At 43.3% G+C, this 27,207-nt stretch overlaps 1 protein-coding gene across 1 annotated transcript in view; it reads right to left on the bottom strand.

Annotated features, from left to right (window-relative positions):
• The window catches only part of CACNA1D (calcium voltage-gated channel subunit alpha1 D), a 296,274-nt gene that overhangs the window by 109,451 nt on the left and 159,616 nt on the right, over positions 1-27,207 (bottom strand). The window contains exons 6-8 of the mRNA XM_072941507.1: positions 26,722-26,874; positions 25,987-26,183; positions 19,057-19,160 (exon numbers count right to left, since the gene is read on the bottom strand). Coding sequence (XP_072797608.1) covers positions 19,057-19,160; positions 25,987-26,183; positions 26,722-26,874 — 454 coding nt within the window. The remainder of the gene's footprint in view (positions 1-19,056; positions 19,161-25,986; positions 26,184-26,721; positions 26,875-27,207) is intronic.

The raw sequence follows: 27,207 nt of genomic DNA, 5'->3' as shown, positions 1-27,207 counted from the left end.
GGGGTGGGATGGAAAGCAGCATTTACCCTCGCATTCTGATTTTCTTCCAGAGCCAACTTGGGCTGAGAGAAAGTGGGCAGCACCGTTCCTGCTCATCTCCCCGCTTGCTGACCCTCACTCCCAAGAGGGTACCACTCCAGGGAGAGTCTCCCTGCCTGGAACCAGCCAGCTTTCCTGCTGGGAGCCCCTATGGAGCAGCCCCAGGAGTTGGGCTCACACCCCACACTCTGCAGAGCCTCCCAAACCCCGATGTTGCCCAGGAGTTACAAGGCCTGACACCCCAACCTCCAGAAGCCCTGGTTCAGTAGATACTACCGTAGAGAGAGCACATAGCCTAAAGAAAACTATCATCGTGCAGGTCAAACATGACTGCCACAAATGCAGAAGGACGACACACGGTCTGCTCTGGGGTTTCTCAAATGCCGCATAAAGTAAGTGGGCCACTGGAAATCACAGTGATTTAGAGACGATGTTTGTTTCTTGGATTGTAATGCTATTTGTTTCAACCAAACCCACACAAATAAAATTTAGGCAAGCTAAATGCTTTGAAATTTACACACATGCGCGCGTGCAGAGAAAACAGACACAAACAAGTGTAAAAGCCTCTAGTGAGCAAGGCCAACCAAATCAGTAGGACTCAGATTTTTATAAAACGGATGACTCAAAAATTCATCAAAAACAAAAACAAACCCTCCAGAAAGCAACATTTATAAAAAGGCAAAGAGTAGGGGGACACAGAAGAGCTAACACCCTGATATTTTTTTATCAGCAGAGGCTAGTCTTCTTTAGACCTAAATTATTTCCCCTACACAGACATAAGGAAATAAAACAGAATGAAAGAGTAGTTTGATTCAAAAAAATTTTTTATGTTTACATTTAATTTTTTGGAAAGTATGTAAGTTCAGTTCGTGTTCAAAGAAACTAGGTATTTTGTAAACAACAACAACAATAATGTGTGATGCTTCATACCAATTTCTTTTTTTTTTGACTATTGGCACTGGTTTGGCTCAAAATTCATCAAAATCGTTGGCTTTGTTCCAGTCTTCTCTGAACCACAAAAAAACCAGGAGTAGCCAGAACATGTTTTCTCTGCATGAAATAAATAGGCCAGACTGGGGGCGGAGGGCCTTGGACGGCAGCACTGGCAGTAAGATCTGCTCGCCTGCAGGTAACGTTCATGGGGGAAAGAGGACTAACCTGTGACAGCGCTTGTCAGTGGGGTTAGGCACTGGCCACCAGGAAGCGGAGGGGAGCCACTGGCCAGCAGAAGGGGCAAGAGAAAATGCAGGACCCCTGTTTACACAGCAAGCATGTTGAGAAAAATGTTTAACAGTCACATTTCTTGGGTGGAGAAAGAAAAGTAAAACAAGAGTATGAGGTGGTACCTGGAGCCATGAAAGCACTGAGAAGGACTAAGATTAAGCACTTGAAGTTCCAGTAGAAAGAAAAAGATGGAATCAGGGCAAAAATAATGGAAAATTAAAATTTCAGCAGATTGGAAGGAGTGGAAAAAAAAACCAATCACATTTCCAATAATCCAACTACATTATGACTATTCTCTCATTACTGAAATAGACTCCTTGCATAAAGGGCTTCGGTGCCTTCTAATTTTTCTATTCTTAAAGGTTTGGCTGCATTAAGAGATTTTCTCAAGGCAACCCTCCCCTTTTCATGTCCTTGACCACTTGTATTGACTTAAAAGTGAAGATGCTTTATATAGAAAACAGTTTCCACATTTTGAGATGAACCATTTTCAAAGTAGATGTTTCCCAGCTTTTAATGACTAGGTGGAGTTATCTGCTGTGAACAGCAGTGAGGTGGACTGAACACACCAAACCTCAGGGACGGGTCCGTGTGGCACTTACACTGCACCAGAGGATCAGGAGTGGGGACCGAGTGAAGCAATGCGCTATCTGTCTGGCTGTCTTATCTCTCCCCTTGGTCCTTTCTGACCACTCCCTGGCTTGATCTTGGAGCTCCAGCTGTCCTCAAGTTCCCTCATCTTCTCCAAGGCCCCGGAGACCTCTTTCAGCTCCAGGCCACTGTGAGCTGTTTTCTAAGTGAGGTTCAACTAACTGCTCTTCCAGATCCCACCCTACTTGACTGGATCAGCCTATAAAAACATTTCTCCAATTTGCCCTGCAATTTGTTATTTAATAGTCTCTTACACACCAGACTGTGAGCTCTGTGATGAAGGCGCTGTGTCTGTCTTATCTTGGTCTATCAGTTCCTTATCACAAAACCTGGCCATTAGTAGTTGCCCGATAAGAATAGGCTGAATTTAATGGCTAGTTTCATAGGCTCAGGTCCCACATTAATGATAATCATGTCAATGACACGGATTGTGGGCTCTGTGTGGCACGTACTTGACCACAAATGCCCATGTAACTTTCCATCTCCTAAAACCACATCCATCATTGCCATTAAAAACAAAAAATCTAAGCCAACCAGAGTCCTGGACAAGTCTAAGAAGTTATCCAGGGAAATAAAGTGTCTTAGAATGAAATATGCTTTCCTTTCCCCACATCTTGTCTGAGGACAGAAGAGCTGTTCTTTCTTTGAAGAGTTAGTTTCCATGGCTACCACAGACATTTCCCCAAATGGTAAGGATTCATGCGGGTTGCATGCTAAAAAGTTAGACTTCTTGTTTCAATCTGTTTTCTAAAAAACGTGTTTTAAAAGCAGTTCTTTAAGAAACATGGGCCTCTTGTCTGACATCCCTTTCTCCAAGAGAAATATTTCAATCAAGTGAGCCACGTCAACCTCATTATATATTTTCTTGAAATACTGCTCCTTAAGAAGTCACCTGAGAAATATACCTGCCTAGACTTGTCAGATTCTGGTTTGAAAGAAAAATAAGGAAAACGTGTACCTGAAGTCTGACTTGGGAAGGTAGCAGAAACATTCAAAATCAACATGTGGGGTGGGACCAGAAGCCCAAGACCCATCCTGCTTATGCTCCAACACAGTTTGCTGCTAAGGGCCTGGTTAAAGAGAACAAGATGGACAGACAGCTGCACTGTTCAAGGGCAGCTGGGCAGGGGGTGATTTGGGTCTGACTACAGATGAGCCACACTGGCCCAGGGGAAGAAGCTGAAACTGAGCCCACCAGCAGGGATGTCCTCAAAGCAATCCCTGTAGGAGTTCCCACCCAAGCCCCACTCACTGGTCACATCAAAGGCAAAGTGCCTGGAGAGAGGCACCAGAGGAGGTGGGCTCTGTCCCAGGAGTTCCTCCTTGAAGGGCAGGATGGGTGAAGTGTCCTCTCTGAACAATCAGACTTATCTGAGAATAAGGCAACAGCATCCTATCATAGGGAAGACTCAGGGATTCAGAGGCCTACCTCTCAGAAACAGGATCCCAAAGGACCACTTGAACTAGAGTGGGACTTCTTCACAAGCAGTTTTAAGAGGACAAAGAAACCAGTTTCTTTGAAGTCTTTGTATTTCATGATTCTCCTTTACTTTGAGTAATTAATTTGGAAAAGAGAAAGAAACTGACAAAGCATGAAGAATGGAACAGGTCAGGATGTATCAGCACAGACCCCATCTGGTAGATGGGGATCCCCCTCACCACACACAGAAAAAGCTTCCAACTGATGAGAGAGCAGCTTGGGCACTGGAGACAAGCAGATCCCGAGTTCATCCCGAGCTTACTCAGAATCCCTTCCTTACTTGCTGTGTGACTTTGAGAAAAATCGAAACCTCTCTGAGCCTTGCTTCCCTCATCTGTAAAACTGAGGCAAAACACACTTCACTGGAGTAGTTGAGAAGATGGAATGAACCAAACTATATAAGGCACTTAGCCCAGCACTGGGCATCTATCTTAGCTGCTATATTAACAATGAGCAGTAAAGAAAAATTCTCTCACATAATCCATACTCCAGAGTTGACAAATCCACAGATCTCCCCTCATCTGAGAGACACTGGCCCACACCATCTTCCATGTGGTCTCCTTCATTTCTACCCCAGCCTGGACTTCCAGCTCCTCACACCCACCCTACTACTACAGCCCCCACTGTTCCACCCAGGGAGGCACCAGCTTTGCCTTCTAGGCCCAGCTCGCCTCCATCACCTTAGTGTTCCAACACCTCAACAGCTCCCATAAATTAAAGACAAAACCCTGCGTCCCTCATTTGGTATTCCCAACTACACATCCCTCCCTGTGCCCCACTGCTCCCCAACAACACAGAGCACCCGACAGCCCCACTGGCCAACTCACTGGCTCCTGAAGCTCCTGTTTTCCCCACCATTTCCGGGATCTGGGCCAAGTCCTCCTTTCTTTACATCCTGACAAATATCCTTCCTTCAATGACCCACCTGAGTCCGGCTTCTCAGGAGAGCCCTCTCTGCCCTGCCAGCCCTCCATTGCTCTCCCAGAGCACACTGCTCAGCACAGATGGCGCTAAAGGCTTCTTGACAGACGGCGGGACGGCGGTGTAGTTGTTGGCATCCTCACAGGGAGGGCCATGGAGCTCCTTGGTTTATCTCTGTGAGCCTGTCCGTAAGTAACAGCATATGACTCAAGGACAGGTGGGCCTCTGGGCAGGTGGGGTGCCATCACCCACTGGATTAGAATCCTTCAGATCCCTCCAGAAAGCCTCCCAGACTCAGAAGCTGAAAAGCCCCAAATGCTTAGAGGCTCTGAATGGGCCAGCAGATAACTTAAACAAAGATTTATTTTAAAGCAGAATTTCAAGGGAATGATCTATTTCCGAGTGGATTAATATTTCATCCCTGAATCCAAAACAAACTCTTATGACAATCAGACTTAGAGAAATTAGGTTAGTGCTTAAGTGCCACTCCAGGTCCCAGAAAGATGAGGGGCCCTGGAGACAAGAGCTGGCCAGTGAATGTTCAGACTGCAAATAAGAAGGCTTTTCAAACTCACAAGAGCAGCCTCCTAGAAGGAGGCAACAAGCTAGCCAACGCTGAGCACACCTCATATCTGCAAAGGTGTTTATGGTTTCCACAGCCCCTTCCCATCCATTTCTCTCCTCGGTTCTCAGGACAGCTCTGTAAGAAAAACTGCACAGCACGTGGGGCCATCGACTTTAGGCAGGTCAAAGCCTTGACTTGGAGAAGTGAAGTTATTGATTAAAGTCACATCTCCAGGAAGTGTAGCACTGGGACAAGAACCAGGACCCTGACCTCCAAACTCACACTTTCCCCACTACGACATGCGAAGACCAATAACCACAGCAACTAGTAATCCCCTGGGCCAGAGGAGTCAGCACAGTGTGTGTGTGTGGGGGGGTGGGGGGGAGCGCTCAGAATCCCCAGCTACAGCAAGGCCATGACCCTCGGCTAGGCCATCCACATCTGCTGGAATTACCAGCACCTCCAGGCTGACTCTGTAGACTGAAGCTTCTGGCACACATCTCAGGCCAGGTGAGCCCAGACCACAGGGGCTGGGCAACAGCGTCCCAGACCAAGCCAGCCAGCGTCTCTGGTAACCGAGGACCCTCCCCCACTGGGAGACCTCACCCGCACTAAGCCTCTGCACTCTTCGCTGATGCCATCAGTAATTGTCTAAAATGCAGGGCACTCGTCCAAGGCCCAATCCCCATCACCAAGTGCATCTTCATCCCTGAAGTCCTCTGAACTTCCCTGTCACCAGCTCGGCCTCCTCTCACGCTTCAGCCCTTCCCTGTGCCCTCAGAAACTGCTGCTGCAGAGGGCACGTTCTCCTGCACCCTCCACCTCTTCAAAGGGATTCCCCCTTCCTCCTTACTTCATTGGAAACGTTGGTCACCCTGGAGCTTACTGCTTTGCTTCCCTTGCAGTCCCTTCCAGACCCCATCTACTTCGGGGTCTCAAGGTGGAGCTGACAGCCTCCTTGCTTTTATGTTTTTCTCACATCTTGACCAATACTCCCTCATCCTGCTATAAAAATTAAACAACCACCAAAAAAACCCTGTTCCTTTGAGGACAGTGCCAATGGGCTATGCGACCTTTCACCCTTCCTCTGTGTTGTCTTCTACTAACCCCCTGAAGTCTTAGGCTCCTGGCCCCCAACATTCCTCCCCATCCCAAGTTCTACCATCTTCATCTTCCTGGGGGACTCCAGTAGCCCTTGGTTGACCCTGCCAACCCTCAGCTTTTCAAATCCTTGATATATTTTCAACTCTCCAATTTTACCACCCTTAATCATAAATTCAAGCTCTTCGCTCTCTGACCACAGCCTCCTCTCAGAAAGTTGGCTTGTATTAACTACTCCCACTATAAACATTAACCTCTTTGAAATGTCCAGTCCATTGGCCTCCCCGATTTTCTCAGTCCATCAGGCCTCTCCTTCCCTCCTGATCTTAGACTTCACGATCCATCAGTAATCCATTCAATGAAGTTCTTGCTGATACCCTAAACTGTCTTCCGTCTTTTTATTAGAGACAGCAAGACTTTCACCCCACATGCACTCAAACACCCCTTTTCTCCATATGTAAGAGCAGGCAAACATGGCTACAGAAAGCCATACAGTGGGATGGACTGACACCAGTGTGGATCCACCACTGCCAGCTTCAAATAGGACTTCAATGCTACTTATCATCCACCTCACTTCTCTGCTCCCAGCTCCCTACAGTGACTACCTTGAGCCTTCCCCCACTCTCTCTCCTCAGACCCGACTCTGCCACCTACCCCAGCATCATCAACAGTGAACCCCGTCTCCTGCTTCAGAGAAACTACTACTCAGGCAGGACTACTCACAGCTTCCCACTCCCAAACCAAACTGACATCTGCCCCATCTCCTCCTCCTTTCTTCTTGAAAAGCATTTTTTCCTAATACTACCTGACTGCTGACATCTTAATAAATTCAGTTTTCTAGTCCTTCCATTTTTTTGAGGTCCTCTTTAATTCCCTTCAGCAGTTTTGTGAAGAGATCTTTTATACCTTTCATTAAATTTATTCCTAGGATTTTGATTTTTTTAGTCTATTTTTCACATCTTCCATGTCTCTGTTTAACATTTTGAACACATGGAATATAGTTACGTCTCTTCTCATGTCCTTTTCTGCTGATTCTAACTTCTGAGTGAGTTCCAAGTTTGTTGCAATTGACTGATTAAATCTCTTATGGGCCATGGTATCTGCTTCTTTGCATGCCTAGTGGCCTCTAATTGAATGGTAGACCCTAAGTTTTACCTTGTTGAGTGCTAGGTACTTCTGTATTTCTACAAATACTCTATTACTCTGTTCTGGGATGCAGTTAAGTAACTTGGACCAAACTGTTTTATCCTTTCAGGTCTTGCTGTAATGATTTGTTAGGTCATTCTAGAGCACTACTTAGTCTAGGGCAAATTAATTCCTCAGTATTAAGACATATCCTTTGAGTATTCCACCCAATGTCCTGTGAATCATGAGTTTTTCCAGTCTGGCTGGAGAAAATAAGCAATATTCCTGAGCACTGAACACCAAAACCATCCTTTGTAATCCATTCAAACGTTCTTTCCCCAGCTCTGGGTTAGATACCTCACATACGTGCTGAAAAGTACTCTGCTGAATACTTAAGGGGGACCTTCTGTTGATCTCTGAAGTTCTCTTTCTATGAAATTCTCTCTAGTACTCTATCCTGCCTTACACTGTTCATATTTTAGTTATTTTGGCTTCTTCAGAGTCTTAGCTTCATCTTCTCAACTCAGGAAGATCACAGGGCTCTGCCTTGGTTCCCACTCCTTGTCCCGGGGCCCAGGAATTCTCTTAAGCCAGTAAACCGGGACAATCATGGAGCTTATTTGATTTCCCAGTTCTCAGGGAAATGTTCTTCCCTGCCTGATGTCCAGGGTCTTGAAAACCATTATTTTACATATATTGTCTGGTTTTGGTTTTGTTACAGTTGTTTCAAGTGGGAGGGTAAATCTGGTATCCATTACTGCATCTTGACCAGAAGCAGAAGACTCTTAATTCTATTTTAATGGTATTTTTAAATCAATTTTATAGAGATACAAGTCATGAACAATAAAATGCACACAATTTAAGCATATCATTTCTAACAGATTTTTTTTTTGATTAGTCTTGCTAAAGATTTATTAATTTTATTAAGCTTTTCAGAGAGTACACTCTGTGTTAACTTTTCCTATTACTTGCATTTCCTATTTTACTGAGTTCTTTTTTTCCTACTTTCCCTGAATTTAATTTGCTTTTATTTTCTAGAGCCATTGATGTGAATATAGATCACTGAATTTAAACCTTTCTTCTTTACTACCATAGGTATTTAAAGCCATAAATTTCTAAGCACTCCTTTAGATGGATAATGCAAATTTTGAGATGTACTTTCATTATTCAGTTTAAAAATTTTCTCATTTAAATTATTTTTCTTTAAATTCTAAATTATTTAGTGATGTGTTACTTAATTTTCAAATATTGTGAACGACTTTCTAGACAGATCATTGTTATTGGCTTCTATTTTAAATCAATTGCTATTAGAAAAAAACACTTTGCAAGATTTCAATCTTCTGAGACAGACTTTTTATTTTTAACAGCCAGGACGTCATCTATCTTGGTGAATGTTCTATGTGCTCTTGCAAAGAATGTGTATTCTGCAGTTATTGGATATAGTGTTCTATAAGTATCAATTAGGTCAGTTCGGTTGGTAGCATTCAGATGTTATCTATATTTAGTTTTTTTCATCCCTTTGCTCTTCAATTATTGAAAGAGAGCTACAAAATTTATCTGCTTGTGAATTGATTTATCCACGTAATTTTGACAGCTTTCCCTTCATGTATTTTAAAGCTTATTAGATACAAACTCATTCAGAATCATTGTTCTCTTGGTGAATTGACCCTTTTAGGAACATGAAATGTCTCTATCTCTGAAATATCTCCATCTCTGCAAATATTCCTTGTATAGAAGTCTATTTTATATATTTGGTACTAATGTATTTACCTTTCTTTTATTTTTAATCTGTCTTTACATCTGTAATATCTTGCATTCAGCCTGACAATTTGTCCTTTAATTAAAATGGACTCATTTGCATTCAATCCAATTATTGATACAGTTGGGTTTATGTCTACCATCTTGCTATTGGCTTTTTTTGTTCATTCCATGTTTTTTCCTTATCTGTTCTCTCTCAATGTGTTTCTATTGACTGCCTGCATCTTGATTATAGATCAGGTTTTCCTGCTTCTTTTTATGTCCTGTAACTTTTAATGATATGGGGGAACATTTGGGGAACATCTGGATTTTAGTGTCTTCCTTTAATGGGTGCTGATTTGTTTTGGCAGGTGTTTAATTGACCACTTGACCTGATCCTTTTGATGCTTGTTTATAAGACTTGTTAAGGCAAGTCTAGAGCGGCTCTTACCCCAGGGCTATAGTCTCACCCCTAATGCCTGGCTTTTCTGTGGTCTCAACTGAACGTCCAGTGTATTCATCAAGATCAACCTTCTCCAGCTGGTCAGAATCCCTGTCTCCCAACACTGAGATTTCCAGCAGCTCCCAGCTTTGTAGTAGCTATTCTCTACCATGCCTCCCTAAGTTCACTTGGTACACGACAGCTTAGTACATGGTCAAAGATTTCAGAGAATCCTTATTCAGATTTTCGGAGCCCTGTCTCTGCACACCTCTCTCCAGTACTCTTCCCTGAGAACTCCAGCTATCTCTATCTCAGCAGCCCATACTCTGCTCTTTGCCTCTTGAGCAAATAGACCACCGTCCTCTTCTGGGCTCTGCCTCCCTGAGCCACAATTCTAAAAGCATTACTGGGCAGAAAGCCAGGACAATTGTGGCGCTTACTTCATGTGTTTCCCTCCTCTTAAGGAACCCAGTCCTATGCTGCCTATTTCCATCTCTGGAAAAAAAAAAACCTGCTTCATATATTTTGGCCAGTTTTATAGTTGTTTATAGTAAAAGGTCCATTCTGGCCCTGTTACTCTACTGTGGCTAGAAAAGGATTACAATAGCCTCGAACCGCCCACATCCAGTCCTGCATCCATCCAGTCCATTCATACTACTGCAGCCAGAGTGACTTTTACAGGCTGATTTTCCCCCCAACATTAGGAAACAATTTTAAACAATCATAAAAGTAGAAAGACTTATACAGTGAACACAGATGCCTACTACTTAGTTTCCACAATTAACATTTGCTAATATTTTTTTGTATCTCTTATCTCTCTACATACAACCATAAAGTTACCTTTTTATTTTTGAAGTATTTTAAGGTAAGTTGAAGACATCAGAACATAGAGTAATTTTTGTGAAACACAAATATAAATTACATCACTTCTGGCTTAAAAATCATCATGGGTTCCTTTATCTTTTAGCTAATGGCCAAAACCCATGACTTGGTCTTGAAGGACCTTTATGATCTGGGTTTTGCTGATCAGTCTCTCTTCTCTCCACTCTTCCTTTCCAGCCCCCAGGGTACCTGCCATTCCAGCTCTGTTCAGTTTCTCCAACACCCTCTACTCCTTCCCATTGTAGGGCCTTTGCATGGGCTTTTCCTTTGACTGTAATACCCTCCCCTAGCATCCTCTCCCATCTTGCCTGGATATAATGGCTCTTCATTCATCCTTCCCTTCCTCCAGGACTCTTCATCCTAGAGATCCATTGTGCCTGTTAAACACTCTCACAGCACCATGTACCTTTCTCTCAAAGAACTCATGAAAGTTTATAATTTTTGTCTCCCTCATTAGATATAAGCTTCATGAAGACAAGACTCCATTTTGTTTCACCACTGAAACTCCAGTGTCTAGGAAGGTGCTTGGCAAATACATCTACCACTGTGTAGGCACTCAAAAAATATTCATTGGTGGATGGGCATAACTCAGTGGTAGAGTGCATGCTTAGCATGCATGAGGTCCTGGGTTCAATCCCCAGTACCTCCATTAAAGATTTTTAAAACTATTCATTGAATGAAGATTAAGCAATTTCTTCTTAAGGAATCTAAGAGAAAAATACCTAGCAAGATTTTCTGCTTCTTATTAGTCTGCTACATTGAACCCAACCAGGTAGTACAGGGTCAGCCCTAATATCACCTCCAGGCCACGCACAGTTGCCCTCGTCCAGATTGCTGGGAACAAAGTTGTTCAGAAAGCCCTCCAAGACAGGTAATTCACCACTTACCAGTGCTCTTTTAGCCCTGACCCATCCAAATTCTCATAACGCTGTGGATCTGTACCTTCATTTCCTTCTCAGAGATACAGCTCTGACTCTCAGAGGGGTTTTTTGTTTGTTTGTTTGTTTGTTTCAGAGGAAATATCTTTAATACTACCTTTAAGAGTTTAAAACAATTAGGCTGTTTCCATGTTTTGGCTATTGTAAATAGTGCTGCTATGAACATTGGGGTGCAGGTGTCATCCTGAAGTAGAATGTCCATCAACAGGTGACTGGATAAAGAAGACGTGGTATATTTATACAATGGAATACTACTCAGCCATGAAAACCAACAACATAATGCCATTTGCAGCAACATGGATGCTCCTGGAGAATGTCATTCTAAGTGAAGTAAGCCAGAAAGAGAAAGAAAAATACCATATGAGATCGCTCATATGTGGAATCTAAAAAACAAAAACAAAAACAAACAAACAAAAACAAAGCATAAATACAGGACAGAAATAGACTCACAGACAGAGAATACAGACTTGTGGTTACCAGGGGGGTGGAGGGTGGGAAGGGATAGACTGGGATTTCAAAATTGTAGAATAGATAAACAAGATTACACTGTATAGCACAGGGAAATATACACAAAATGTTATGATAACTCATAGAAAAAAAAATGTGACAATGAGTGTGTATATGTCCATGAATGACTGAAAAATTGTGCTGAACACTGGAATTTGACACAACATTGTAAAATGATAAAAATGTAAATCAATAAAAAATGTTAAAAAAAAAGAGTTTAAAACAAGACAGTGTCCAGCAACTCACTCTGTGCCCCTCCCCACAAACTCTCATCTTACAGACCAGGGCAATAATGACGGCTCTCCTTTGCCTGGTGGGACCTGCGAGTGCTCTCACAGGGGAGAAGGATACTTTCATCTTGGGTGCCTCATTTGCTTAAACACTAAAATGTTCTAGGAAAGGAACAACTGCTGAACTTTAAGAAGAGCTCCCTGTACTACGGTCATACAGGTCTTGGTACACTGAGCTGCCCCACTACATCAATATTTGATTTTTGTAAGCAATTTTATCAGCCTATAAAAGAATATTACACAGAAGGGAAAAAAACTGGCAGAGGTTGACAGTAGCACCTTAGGGCAGCTGTCAAAACATTTCTCACAGAAGTTAAATTATTAAATTCATAAATAACCCTTTCACTGTAGAAGTAATCGCAGTTGTTAGTACCACCAACCGAACAGGGAACACAGGAAAATTACGGCTTTAATTTCAACCATTAAGGTACCAGCAGTTTTATCAAGAGCTGAGCCTGTGCATGAAAGCACTGTGATGAATTCTGCTTTAGGACAGAGCTCTCCACTGGCAAAATGGGCGCTCAGAAGGGCACATGGGGCCAGAGGTGCCTCCTGGGTCCTCAGAGGTTTTTGCTACGTGCTATAAAAAAAAGAATTCAGTCAGGAATAGATGACAGCCGCAGCTGATGAGTGAGAGAGCTCTGCTGAATCTGCTGCTAGTGCCTGGCTGCTGTCCACTGCTGTTGCCAGGGAAACAGATGTCAGCTTGATGGAAACAAGGATCAGCGAAAACTTTCACTTACCTCGTTTCCACCGATCCCAACAGTCATTTCTATGGAAACAGCAGCTGCGAGCCAGCAGCAGAGAGGTTACCACTCACTTGTTGACATCAGGTGTGGCTACCAGCCTGTGCATTTCAGGTACCACAGTACCAACAGCACCAGGATCTTGCTGTCAGCTACCTCCGACAGCCTTTTAACTCTGCAACAAGCAAGTTCAGTGTTTAAAAGTATATGGAAATGTTTAGCTTGGTTCTTCGTTAGAAAAAGGAAATTTAGCATTCTTCCATGTAAAGCTGAAATGGGGCTTAATTTCTTGTTCTACCAAAGCCAAACCACGTGAAGTTACTAAAGGACCACAGACCTTTCTCTCAGCCTTTCAACCCCACTCACAACATTACTTCCAAGTTCAAGAAAAGAGATCTCCAACTGTGTGGACAAATTATTCACATATTAGCCTAATCAAACCAAAGACAAATCCAGCTAAATATGGGCAAGTATTTAGCTACAAATGATCATTCAGGACATCTTTGCCTGGAATTCTGCCAGTCTGACCATCATTAATAATTACACACAGGAAAATCTTTTTTTTTTTAAACTGGATGAACTCTCTACAAAGAACCCTTTATTTTTAGACTAGACCTCTAGGTGCCTTCATAATCTGTTGGTCAAGATATGGAAGCAACTCATTAACTCAATACAATTTTATTTTGTAATATAGTGGTAACCAATCATGCTGATAGCCTGGTTATCCCATTACCTAACAATACTCTATTTCAATGTTGTAAGCAATTCAACTACTCTTCTAAGATGCAGATATGTGTATGTACAGGAAGAAATTTTGTTGTTCAGATGTTGGTAAAGTATTGAATGAGAGCAAAATCTAATCCCAGTCATGAATAATTTATAAGAATGCCTATTTCCAGAGGGTATGTCATCACAAGCAAAACCACCACCATCTACCTACCTGGGTTGCCAACGTTTAAGGGGAGGCAATCAGAGGCAATCTCTGATTTACCATGGCTCATAATGGTGTGAATTTAATGGACCCGGGTGTAAATTATGCTGGCTCCTAAATCTGAACCTATTCTGTAAAATTCTGATGTAATACAGTACAGTCTCACACCACCACCACATTCCCTCTGCATCCCCCTGGACCAGAAGTTACACAAGTAAAGTAACCATGTCCAAATCTCTATCTAGGTTTTGTATTCCAGCTCTTTCCACTATCACCAAGCATCCTTTTCCCCCAGTTACTGCGGATTAAAAGAAACCAAATGGGTTGAAGAAAAATGGGAGTGTCCTGGACAAATGTGAATGAAGTCTGAGGATTAGGAGACGAAATTAATCAATCAGGTTTTTTTTTTCTTTAAAAAAGTGATTAAGATAGAGGTTCATCTCAATATTGGTCAGTTTGGTATATAATTATAGAGCCTTCATTTTATGACACTGAATTTATAAAAGAAAAGAGATCTGTGTGGATAAATATTTTATGTACGAAGGAAGATCCAAGCACCAAGACAACAGTATTAAAAACAACTGAATAGAAAACTTATTCATACCATAGGATCCTAAAATTGCCCTTTGGATTCACTGTGAAAAATGGCATGTGGGCCTGACTTCAAAGGCTAACAGAAAGCAGATGCATCAAAGTCTGGGTTACATTACACTAATCTCTTAAGGGTCTTTTTATCTAATCTCTTTCTGGCCACTGCTAAATGCCAGGGATATGACTGCCACTATATAAATATCAGATTATCTAAACTTCTCAGGAGAAATCCATCTAATAGACACCAGAACCTATCTAATAAGCACTGTGGGTCCTTAGTCTATCTTGGACAGAGACAAAGGCGAATCAAATGTCTCCTTAACAAGGTCCTATAATTGACCAACTTCTTAATAATTTCCATTTTATCCTCCTGCACCTCTAATAGCATTGCTGAACATTAGATCCTCTAAAAGCAGAAAGCACAGAGACTATTTAGCTTATTAACTCCTGAGTGAAGTCAACATGCAAATTAACCCCAATCTATAGTCCTGGTTCTCAAGGAAAAAACTTGGTTTAAAAAGACTGAGTTGATTAGATTTTTCTTGGATCAAATCTCACTCTATATGCTCTTCCTCAAGTAAGTATCCTAACAGTGACCAAGCTCTCTCCACTCTCCAGCTCACTGACTCCTCATGCAACTCCACATGGTTCATATTATTAACATCATTTCACAGACTAGGAGAGTAAAGCTCAAAAACCCAAGTCATTTTACCAAATCTCACAGTTGGTAAAAACTAGAGCAAAGAGTCCAGTCTTGATTATTCGACTCTAAAGCTGGTGTTTAACCACTATGTTACAGAAATGCCATTCTCCTCTATTTGTGCAAGAGGAAAAACCAGACATAACCTCAATGATAATTTAGAGCTGCATAATACTTTAGAGCTGACAGAGAAACTCCACAGCCTCCTTGGGACACTGAGTACAGTATTAACATGCGTACAAAGGATGTTTCTCTTGGTCACCTCCTGGGAAGTCCAGAAAACGGTATACTTTAGTTTCCAAACAGCCCCCTTAGTTGTTCCCACTTCACTCAGGGAGGGGACTAGCAGGAGGTCCGTGGATTTAAGATACATTCAATGAGTACAATTCTTCATAGGATATATTCTTCAGAGCACTTCTACATTCATTAGTTGACCTCAAGCCACCACCCTGCAGGGAAGGCAGCACGGCGGGACCCCCGTTTGAGGGTGAGGGGATTGAAGTCCTGGCTGCTCGGTGAAGTCACAGAGTTGCTGTGTGACACTGGCAGGACCAGAAACCAGGCCTTCCAGTTCCTGTCTCATCTACCAGTCCCTTCCTGGGGGTCTTCACTCCCACTCAGGGGCTCGGAGGGCCCTCTGCCTAACCGCGGGTATGCCTGGCATCGGATGGGTCCCTGCAGAGGCAACTGCGGGCCCCTGTCCATGATCACCATTTCCCCGGAGAACCCGGCAGCGTGTCTAAAGAAGCAAAGCTCTGAAACACCACTGCGTGTTCTTATCTGACCTACCTACTGGCACAAACCCCAAAGGGGACGAGGAGTTAAGTGAACCATTTCAGAAGTGAAAAACCATCAAAGCCACCCGAAGAAGAGACATAATCTGTCTGAATCGTAGGCTTCACTGAGACAGCCTTTCCAAACCCTGGTCATCATGGGACCATCTCCTTAAAGACGACTTAATGTGAAATAGCCACCCTGGTTACAGATGTTCTCGGCTCCTCCCATGGCACACAATCACCAGAGATAAGTCGTATTTACCCAGGACCACGCTCAGCTACATGGGGCTGAAGTTCACAAACTTCATACTCACCTTGAGAAAAAGGGTCGGCGGTAAAACCAAAGATTTTCCCAATGTATATCAGTCTTAACAATGCTTTAAAAATGTACCAACATGAAATTAAGCGTGTAGATTAAAATCCGTTCAAGGATACAATAGGATGGCATGGCCATACAGGAAAAAGGAGGAGCCAAGGAGCAGAAACAAATATTTCCACATGGTTAACAGACTTAAAGACACACAGCATCATTTAATGACTCTTCATCAGAAAGCAGCAGCACAGTCTTAAGTGTCTAAAATGGGAGCCTTTTAATTCAGGGCTTTCCAGATTACATCTGTGTCAGTCTGATGGTCTCTAAGGGACTATCTGACCTAAGTCATCTTCCTTTTAACATTTACGTCCTTCAGGCTTTGTACTCCCTCTAGAGTGCCCCCCCCCAAAAAAACTGGAAAGAACCCTAAGGTTAAAATCAAAAAATTTTTAAGTCAGCTTTAACAAGAAAATGAATACAAATGACCCATTTAGATTTTTTTTGTTGCTTTGGGGGAAAGTCAAGGAGGAAGGAGGGCAGAGGCAAGGAGGACAGAGAAGCCCAGGTAGCTAACTCTTAGGGGAGGAAGGAACACGCCAGCTCATCATCAGTACCCCCAATCACACTCCCCCCACCCATGCCCCCGCAGATGCCTTATCTTTTAAGATCTAGCTCACAGACAGGCAGCTTTCACAGCCCCTCAGTCTCCACCTCTATCTAGCTTGGCCATCCTGCACTGCTTAACAATGTTTCCCCCACCAGACGATGAACATCTGAGCATAAGGCCCCCATTTATGTCTCAGACATCTTGGCACCCTAGCCTCTGGCCCAGAGCCGGGCACTCAACAGGAGCTCAGGAAATGCTGACTGAATGAGCAAACACCGCTGAGAGACTGCTCTGCAGACGTGGTTCTTACTTTCCACAAAGTGCCCCCCAGCATTTCCCACTAAGTGGCCTTACAGGTAGGGCAGAGTCAGTGTGCAGCCCCCAGGAGCTGGGGCACAATGTGGAACTCATGGACAATTGCTAGGAAGTCTTAGATTTTATTTTTAAAGTTCACATATCATTTGACTCCTTCATAAAGGATCTAGTTTTGTTCTGACACAAAAATGTTTTACAGTTACTTATTATTTTCCTAAACATAACACAAAAATGTTTTACAATTACTTATTATTTTCCTAAACTATGTTTAAGTAAACTCTTCGATTTATCATGGTGGGTGCCTATTTTCATCTTCCAGCTTTGGGTACCCCCTGGTGGGGGAAGCATATATTTAAAACTCTCCATGATAATGAGAAGTCCCTCCCCCCCATTTTTTCCTCTTTTTCAGATGCTCCATCCTGCTGGGGTGATGTTCCTGCTCTGGGGAGCTCTAAGATAAGGCATGTCACTGGCACTGTTAAAATTAGTCGTTTCCATGGCCTCAGTTTAGTTGGGTTTAGGAGACATGGGGCGCCAAGGAATTCACAACAGAGCTGCTGTTAACCTTGTATGGGCCTTTCCTGTGGTGAAATCAACATGAGGCTGTTTCTCCTGGGATAAATTCCACCCTTACAATCCCAACGCTAACCTAAGGCGATGGAAGGTGTTAGGAGGAAGGTACTTTTTAAAGTTTTAAGTGAAAGAACAGGAGGCCTGGGGGCCATTCATCTGCAGAAAGAAGCTTTGGTCAGGGTGGTGGGTGGGGGTATGCTGTCACATCCCTACCTCAGTCCCAGCCCACCTTCCCACCACTCCTCTCACTGTGGGACACAGGCTCCTGAACACTTCTAGACAGGGGTTTCACATGACAGGGTGTGCCCATGGTGTAAAAAGTGACCACACCTAGTCAAACAGAATTCTAAATTTGTTATCCCCTGAAAACAGGCTGGGGAGGCTAGAGGGAAGATGAGGAAAGGAAGCAGAAATGGGTAACTAGCTCTGCTTTCTGCTCTGGAAAAAGCAGCATTTAGAAAAGTGCGATAAAGGTCTCTCCATTGATTCAGTATTGCATGAAGACATCACCTCCCCTAGATAGAAGCTCAGAAAGACAAAGATAAAGGGAGTGAGGAAAAGATAAACTCACTTGGAATCAAGTCTATCAGCAGGATCTCTCTCCTGAGGATGTCTGAGCTCAGGGAGTGACAAAGCCTCCTCTGGGGAGATGGGCGCCTCCTGGGCTTTGGCCACTCCAAGCACCCCATCAATGGTGATAACCTGGCACTGCTCCTGAGAGTCTGGGAGCCCCAGTTCCCTTCTCTGGGGTCCTCCCTTGTCTGAGGTCCTCCCCTGTCTGGGGTGGCTGTGGGATGGGAAGGGTGCACAGCTGCCCAGAAGGGCTCTGGGATGGTGACTACCGGCAGGGCTAAGGCCCCCTCCTGACCCAGTCTCCACTGAAACCCCTTGTTGGTCGGTCAACCCACAGAGCCGAGGTGGTCAACAAAATGAAATGTCAAAAACAGTGACTGAGTGACAAGGACAAGGATAAGGCTATAGGAATTTAGGTGCAAAAGCTGATTATTACTCTGCATTAAAGAAAGATTCTACAAGTTATGATTAAAAATGAATTTGAGGGAACATTCTCACAATGACAGCAGCAGAAAATGATCCTGAGCTAATAAATGATCCTGATCTGAAGGATGTGCAATTTTGAAACTGTTTATTATTTATGTGCTAACCTAGGCCTATTTCTCCTTTACCATGAAATCTAAAACACCACTGGAAACATTCATGATACATTGTGGGTAACTTAAAAAGGCCACGGTATGTACCAAAGGGAAGAAAACCACAAAAGACAAAGGCCCTTTCCTGGGTGAGACCAAGGCTGGGAATCCTTTTACTCAGTTTTAATCCACTTCTACACACGGGCATATTAATGTGACTAGCTTCAGGGAAACACTTTCATTAAATTACTTGTGTTTGGCAAGCATCATAAACACAGAATCTCACAAACAGATACAAGCAGAAAGAATCACAGTTTAGTCCAAAAGCAACACACAGAGGGGACATCAGAGTCCACACGCATGCAGAGAAAGCCGCAGGGAGCAGCTAGGGGACACGCAGAGCCGCCTGACATGTGGCAGCAGCAGAATGTGGAACATGGATCCAACTGCTTACCCACTAAGGACACCAAGAACCAGGTTAAGGACGAAAAATGAGCCAAGGATGATCAGACTAACAAAATACACCCATGGCCATTCCCATCCTATCGCATCATTTACCTGTAAAATGTAAGGAGATCAGTTATCAGTTATCCATTTGCCAAAGAGCAGAGCCCCAGGACCAGCTGCCAGACCACTAGGGCTTTGACCAAAGACTGGTGCTCCTAGGATGGGACCCCGCCAAGGGCCTTCCATTTTGGTTCCTTCAGTGAGGACATGTTCTGCTGCTGAAACCTACCAATGTGGCCCACAAAAAGTCATTTAGCTACTGCTTTGTACCAATTAATCTGCATTACATTTGGATCCAGACCAATAAAGCAATTATAGATATATCTCCTTTTAGGACAGACAAATGGGCAAGCAATGCCAACTATTTAAATCCCAAGTGACAACACTGATTAATTTCTGGTCAATAACTATCCTATAGCTTTCCTTCATGAAGGCTGGCGAGGTTCCAGGAATCAGCTTGATTTGGGAAGCCTCAGCAGAAAAGAAAGCTAAGCATCTTGGAGGACACAGAAAATGCTTGGCACCCGCCTGGTGGCCCCCACGAACAAAGCCTGTGTGGTCTTGGCAACTGTCCTCAGAACTCTGCTTTCAAAATGAAAGAGGTGTAGCTTACCCGCTCAATACACCAAGTACAAGATTTAGTACGAAAAATGACCCAAAGATGACGAGACTGACAAAATACACCCAGGGCAATTCAAATCCCATAGCATCATTCATCTGCAAGAAATAAGACGGTCTCATAGGAGTGGGTTAAAAAAGAGTATCTAATAAGGAGAGAGGATCACATTAGAGACAGCATTCTATACATTTAATGAAATATTTACTTAGCTTCAAATCAAACAACAGTAGCCAAAGCACATTCATTATATATTCTCAACACACACACACACACACACACACACACACACACACAGAATCACCAAAGTTTTCTGGGCAAATAATAGCAATAGCAACCTTTGGCCACTGGGAGGGAAATCAGCTGGGATTTGGCTCTTTCTCACAGGAAACTGTCTTGATAAGGGGTTTTTCAGAAAAGATCTTAGTAGAAGACAAAACTGCTGCTTAGCTGGAAACTATTTTCTACTCTTCTCAAGTTATTAGTACTATTTTTGCTTTCAAAATTTGTGATGGTGGAAAAGTCTTAGTTATGGGGACAAATTTGCAACATTTAACTCCATAAATTATTTTCTTAAAAACCAAACAAAACACCCTGAGGGAGAAGGGCATAGCTCAATCGATAGAGCACATGCTCAGCATGCACAGGGTCCTGGGTTCAATCCCCAGTACTGCTTCTAAAAATAAATGAATAAAACTAACTTCCTCTCCCTCCTCCCCACAAAAAAACAACCCTGAAATAGTAACTTTCCATTAGTAGCCAACCTATCCAAGGAAACCTAATCTACTTTAAACCTATATTATCTGCAATCAGTGAGTGCAAGCACAGCTAAATTAATTCAAAGAAGGAAAGTATTCAGAAGTCAACTAACTGACACACATTCAAGGGTATTTTGGGGAATGAGGTTTTTCCCAATTGCATCCATGGGAAGGACCTAGGAGAAGGGAAAGAAAAAAGCCCCTCTCCCCTACACCTAGCTTGAACCAACAAGACCCACCCTTGGAGAGCTGGCTCCAGCAGTGAGCTTCCCAAAGGAATCTGGCGCCCCTAATTCTGGGACAAGCTCAAGCAGCGCAGTCAGACGTGGCTGCCCCAACACATCTTCCCGGGAGAGGTTCAGTCATGAGCAATTTCCCTGCTGGAATAAACAGGTGTTTTAAGGTTCACGGCTGGATGGAACTTTCCAGCAGCACAAGTTAGCATTAAATTGGGCAAACACTTCTCCCAGAAAGAAGTTGTTAAGGACCAGTCAGGGGACAGAATGAATGACGTCATGCTTGACTTTGCTAGAACACCCAGAATCTCCAGCTAATAGAACAGTATACAGTCTGGGCCGATTCATGGTTCTTGTGTGCAGGGTCAAGCCCTTAGGACTTTAAGCATGCGCTTTCCTCTACATTATCTGGCTCTAGTTTTAGCTTTACAGAATGAAGCTCATGCATTTCACTGTTCGTTTCATGCAGAAACCAAATAGAAAAAGAAAACATTAAAAAAAAAAACCTAACATCTGTTGCTGAAGTTGAGGGAGAGGGTATTAAATCCCTTCTGAAACACCTGTTTGGCCATATGAAAATTGATGTGCTCAATAGAACTCATATCAGTCTGCACATCTTACATTGGCAATTAGGGTAATGAATGAGCCAGGGCCGTGGCTGCAATTGTTGATCTAATTAAGTTGGATAAACTAATTTCAGCAGGAAGGCCCAGGGTAATTCTTCCAAAGCAACTGTGCCACTAAACTTATTTAAAAACCTATGAGCAGAGGAGAAGAAACAGGCTGCCTGGGGTAGTGGGCAGAGCTCAGCCTGAAGTCAGACCCTTCCACAGAGACCTCTGTGGGCCCATTTCCTCTCTGCTGGAGCAGGAGGAATGCACGTGGCAGGGCAGAGTGTGCCCATGGGGAGGGAAGGATGTGCACGTCCAGGGCCCCCACCAGGAGACTTTGCGCTCCCACACTCTGGCAAAGTAGGTCAGCCGTCAGCCGACACTCTGCCCTGCCCATCCTCTTCCAGGCCTCAGTCCCATGGCCCAGAGAATGGCTCCAGGAACAGCTGTCTGCTCCCACTTGAGAGGGAACTTTTCCTCCAAATAAAGAGACTTCTAATTGTTTAGGAATCAGTGTTCAACAGACTCCTATTCTCTCATTTGCTCAAATCAGAAATATTACCTGGAACAACAGCTGGGGCTGAGGGGAAAACCAAGGCCACAGGAGACTTTAAATCTCCAGAAGGTGGGAAAGAGAAACAAAAATTAAGCTTTAGGGGACAGTCTTTCTCCCAACTAAACCTTCTCAACAAGGGTCTCTTTTCAGAGGCTAGTATTTCTTAGACCTTACCACACACATGGGACAAGTCAGAACTGGCAAGCTGGTCCCCCAAACCCCCACATGAAAATAGAGACTGTGCTTGGGATTTTGTCTGCATGGTCTTTGTCAACAATGGAGAAATCGGCATGAGCTCAGGCATTTCAATTTAGATTTTTGAAGTATATCAAAGTCTTCATGTGGTGTCACCTGGTACTCAGGAAATAATAATCCATTTAGTTTCAGTTTTCCCTCACTTCAAAGGCTGAAATGCACATCCATGTCTCCAATTAAAGGCTAACCTGAGGCTTTTTGTTTTTTTCTAAGTGTTGCTAACACCACTAGAAACTTGATAAATTGGTGGTCACTTCCCTGAGCATGGAATAAGAGAAAGGCGAAGAAAGGCAAGCTGTTGGTGAACTAGAGAGGGGTCTCCCAGATAACAGGAATGAAGGAGACTGTCAGCTTGGCTGAGACAGAACTTCCCGTTCGGTCTGACAGCCATCGCTGCCATGGATGTGCTGAGAAAAGAGCTTGGTACTAAAGCAAAAGGCCATAAACGGTTTATATGGATAGCTCTCTCCTGAAACCAATACTATTTTACTTAATTTCCTACACTTAAAAACATTTCCCCCAAGTTGAAAGAAAAAAATGAAATCAAGTAGTGTTATTCTGCATCTTGTGGACAACAAAATTAAAGCCCAAGAGTTTTGGTGACCTACCCAAGGTCACGTGCCCAGCCCTAGGCAGCCTCAAGGCTCTTTCCTTGCACTTCACCCTTCTGCCTCTAAGGACATCAAATACATGTGGGTCAGATGGCAGCTCAATTATGTCTATGGAATTCACCTCATAAGAGAGTGCTGAAAAAAATTATGTTTCTCCAGAAGTTAAGAATCCCCTCCCCACACATCCACGTGGCTCTGCTCTATGTGTGTCATTCTGCATACTGGGCCCCCTGCATTTCCCTTGTCAAGACCCTGCTGGCCACTTGCCAGGCACTCTGGAGAGTTGTGGCATCAACGGGCTTGAGAACACTGACTGAATATGATCTTGACAAGATGCAAAATATCCCTGTAAAGACTTTGTCCACCATATACAAACACCTAAAGGACTGAGAAATCTCCTTGCAATCAACATTTAAAATCGAATCTCCTTAGTTCTGTCTCAGATGCTCGCTTTACATCCTGGTTGTGGATTAAAATGGCATTTAAACATGGCGCATCTACACTGAAGCAATGGGATGAGACACCTGAAGTGTAATTGGCATTTGCCGAGCACCTGCTCTGGGCCAGGGTGTTCTGGAACAGAACTGTGTGGCTTCCAGCCAACCGTGGCCCATAAAGTATGGAAAAGGCTGGGGCCCTGCCTCCTGCCTAGTCTATGCTGAGTTAATAAATGCAATCAACAAGTAATTAAAAGCAACCTGACATGTTTCAGAGAATAAGATCTTTCTGAGCACTCTGGAAGACATTACTGAGCTGCCCCCTAGTGTTTGAGAAGAGCTCACGAACCTCTGACAGTGGAAGAATGTCAAGGACAGAGGGCTGGGTTCTAGTCTAGACCAGGGGTCACTGAACTATGATCTGCAGGCCAAGCCCAGCCCATCACCTGCTTCTGCATGGCCCATGAGCTGAAAATGGCTTTTACATTTTTAAATGGTGAGGAAAAAAATCAGCAGTATCTTATGACCCAGGAAAGTGCTACAAAATTCACATTTCAGTGTCCATAGATAAGTATCAGAAGGAAGCCACAGGTTCCCATGTTGTCTACAGCTACTTCCAAGTGACATGGGCAAAACTGGAGTAGTTGTGACAGAGACACTACAGTCTGCAAGACCAAATATGGCCTAGCCCCTTATAAAAAAGTCTGTAGACCCCTGTTTTAGATCATGGACCACAGCACTTGCAGTAAGACCCTGGGGATGTCCAGGGGTCTGTATTCCACTGTTTCTGAGATGTTCTATAAAGGGATATAGACTGGAATAATGTTGGTAAATTATTGGAGTTCCTCCGTTGGAATAAAGATGCCATGTAATTCATAGAGAATGTAATTATTAGATTGTCAAATTATTAGCTCTGTGATTGTCATATGAATAATAGAGGTAATAATTATATCATCCTAGGTGATACTTAACGGTTCTCAGGAAAGCAAGTGAAACTTTTGTTTCTGGGTGCATGGAGTTTCCTCTCCTTTCATCACACACTCCCAGAGTTTTCACTTGCGTGGCAACAGGAACATCGTCATGAGAGGATCAACATACAGAAACATAATAAAGGATAAAACTGTCCATTAGTCAAGGCATGCTGGATCGGCAACGGACAATTCACTGTGACAACAGGGAGAACAGAGCTGTGGGGAGTCACAGATTTTTTGTCTGTTTGTTTTCAATCAGAATGTTGTCTTCTGTACTCTTTGTGTGGGGGAAGGATCAGTTTGGGCTAGTTGGATGATGCTTTTTCTATTTATCAGAAAACTCCAAGGGAAGACTGGTTATGAGAACGTCACTACTCTATGTAGGAGTTGCAACTTAGGAAGAAACAGTGAAAACAAACACTTTACATAATTAGAAGGTCCCCTTGCAGGGCCATGGACCTGGCTCATCCAATAGAATCTCTTTCCTTCTTCCTCTTCATGAAAGCCATTGTGTTATGGATATAAATAACAGATGTGCATACCCACAGAGAGACACACACACTCTCGCGCGCGCACACACACACACACACACTCTCCTATGACAATAAGAAAAGGAGGGGGGAAAGATAGAACATGTTGGTGATGCTTAAAAAAACCTTATTACCAAACTAGATTCATACTTGAGGGATGAAAATAAAAACATACCTCCTTTGCTTAACATTGAATATACAGGGACTCCTACAATCCTGTAAGTATGGTGCTCACTGGTGAAGGGAAGCAAAAAATCTATTCATAACCATTACATGCTACAATCTCTGAAGTTACAGAGTAATGGGAAATTCAATCAAGTGTCTGAAAGTTAGATCCTGTCAGAAGCTCCTTCTCAATCTGCAGGCATTCTAACTAGAGACTGCTCATTCAAGAAGTATTTTATTACTAACTGCCTTTTAACAAATCATTATTGGAATCTGGGTTAATCCTGTTTGGACTTGAGTTTAGGCTCAAAATCCGCAAGTCGGCTGTTTTTTCCAGCAACTCTGTGCCGTGGAAAATCATTTCTAAACTTCTATGAGCTTTTCCCAATTCTATCAGGCAAAGAAGTAAACAAACAAACTCTGCTCTGAGAAAAGGCTGTTAAAATATGACTGCTCTTCATTTATAGCCACCCCCTGGCTCCATCAGGAATAAGAACCAGGCGGCAACCACACAAAGGGTATCCCTCCGTGTTCACGGACAGCTCCACCAGTCCCGGAAGGCTGACGAGCTACCTCTGCATGCTCTGCCAGAGGTCCCGGCTCCAAAGAGAAAGGGAGAGAGCAGAGGGCTTATGCTGGGCTGATTTATAGTAATACTGAAGATGCAAAAGGGAAATACTGTAATAAGGGAAAACCCGACTTTGGCTTTAAGGCTGTCCTAAGCTATGGAAAGCATGAAAAGGATCCAATTCATGTTGTCTATCTCCTGTATAGGGCCTAGTAGAACAAGATTTAGTCCATGGAGTCCAGGAGCCTCTTAACTGGGGAAATGACCTCTGGCTTTCTAAGCATTTAATCAGGACAGCCCTGGCCTGCTGGAGTTCCTCCTAAAAAGCAGACTACTGGGCAAAACCAGCTCAGTGGGACTGGGGATGGGAGAGAGCCAACATTCTGTAGAGCTGAAACTAAGGCCCTGAGGTGGGGATGACAGGTCCTGAGTGAAGGGAGGGTCTGCATCCCTTCCCAAAGAACTCACTTCTGGGGTTTCTCTTCTAGCCAATGGCTCTAGCTAATGAAACACTTCTATCCAAGGAAAGAACATTCCACAGACTCTCTCCTCAAGCTGCTTACCCAGTAGAGCACGTCTGTCCAGCCCTCCATGGTGATGCACTGAAACACGGTGAGCATGGCAAAGGCAAAGTTATCAAAGTTGGTGATGCCTCCATTGGGGCCAACCCAGCCACTCCGACACTCCGTGCCATTGGCGGTACACTGGCGTCCATTCCCTGAGAACGCACATGGTGCTGGGTCCTCTTCAGCTACAACATCTGCCAACAGAGGAGGAAGGCTTCAGAACTCAAGGGAGAGGGGAGCATCAGGAAACCAAGCCGCAGAAGCTGTTGTCCCCTTGCCAGACCCTGGAACGCCCTATGTCCCAGCTACGCTGTCTTGGACTCCTCTTGCCCTTCAAGATTCACTTCACATATTCCCTCCTTCATGGGATTTGCCATTTCCTCTACTCAGAGTCCACTGCTCTCTCCTCTGTCCTCACTTTTACAGAACCTTTCTTCAGCCTTTACAGAACAACACTACTGATTCACCTCGTGGTCTAGTTTTCAGAGTCCTTGTCAGAATACCTTACATAGGAAATTAAGATAGAAAAGGAGACTAAATTCTCATTTATTCTGAATATAATTCATACTAACAACTGGCTTAGATTTACTGGTGTATTTGGCTTTCTTTTCTCTCTCTCTCTCACTCTCTCTCTCTCTCATTTTGTTTTAGATTTTCCCCAAACTGCAAAAGTTATTTTTGGGAAAGCTGAATTTTTAAAAAGTAAGGTTATCTACTATTTTCATTACTCACCTGAATCAGCAAAAAAACATGTTTTGTGCATTTTTCCAATAAAAAGTTCCAATCCTATAATAGCATAGATAATGATTACAAACAATACCAAAAGGGCTATGTGAAGGAGGGGAACCATGGCTTTTATAATGGAGTTCAGGACAACTTGTAAACCTAGGAAAGAGAAAAATAAGTTAGTGAGCTAGGAAATATTTCAATGACATATGTGTATGTGTGTGTGTGTGTGTAAAATTCCTAATGATGCCTGATCTGTGTATGACACATAGTAATAAAACTCGAAAGGCTATTTCATAGCTTTTCTTCTTTTCCATAGCTTTTAACATTAAACCTGGATGTGAGATAAATTAAAAAGGAACCTTAAAGATCATCTAATCCAAATCCTTCAACTTAAAAGATGGAAAAACTAAGGCCGGGAGAGGGGACTGCTGGATATGAAAGTCACTCATTTACACATTCATTCATCCATTCAGCAAAATTCCTTGAACA

Source organism: Vicugna pacos, chromosome 17, assembly GCF_048564905.1.
Source record: "Vicugna pacos chromosome 17, VicPac4, whole genome shotgun sequence".
In the NCBI taxonomy this organism is placed as follows: domain Eukaryota; kingdom Metazoa; phylum Chordata; class Mammalia; order Artiodactyla; family Camelidae; genus Vicugna; species Vicugna pacos.
Note: the sequence above shows the minus strand (reverse complement) of the source record. Positions and strands in the feature narration are given on the sequence as shown.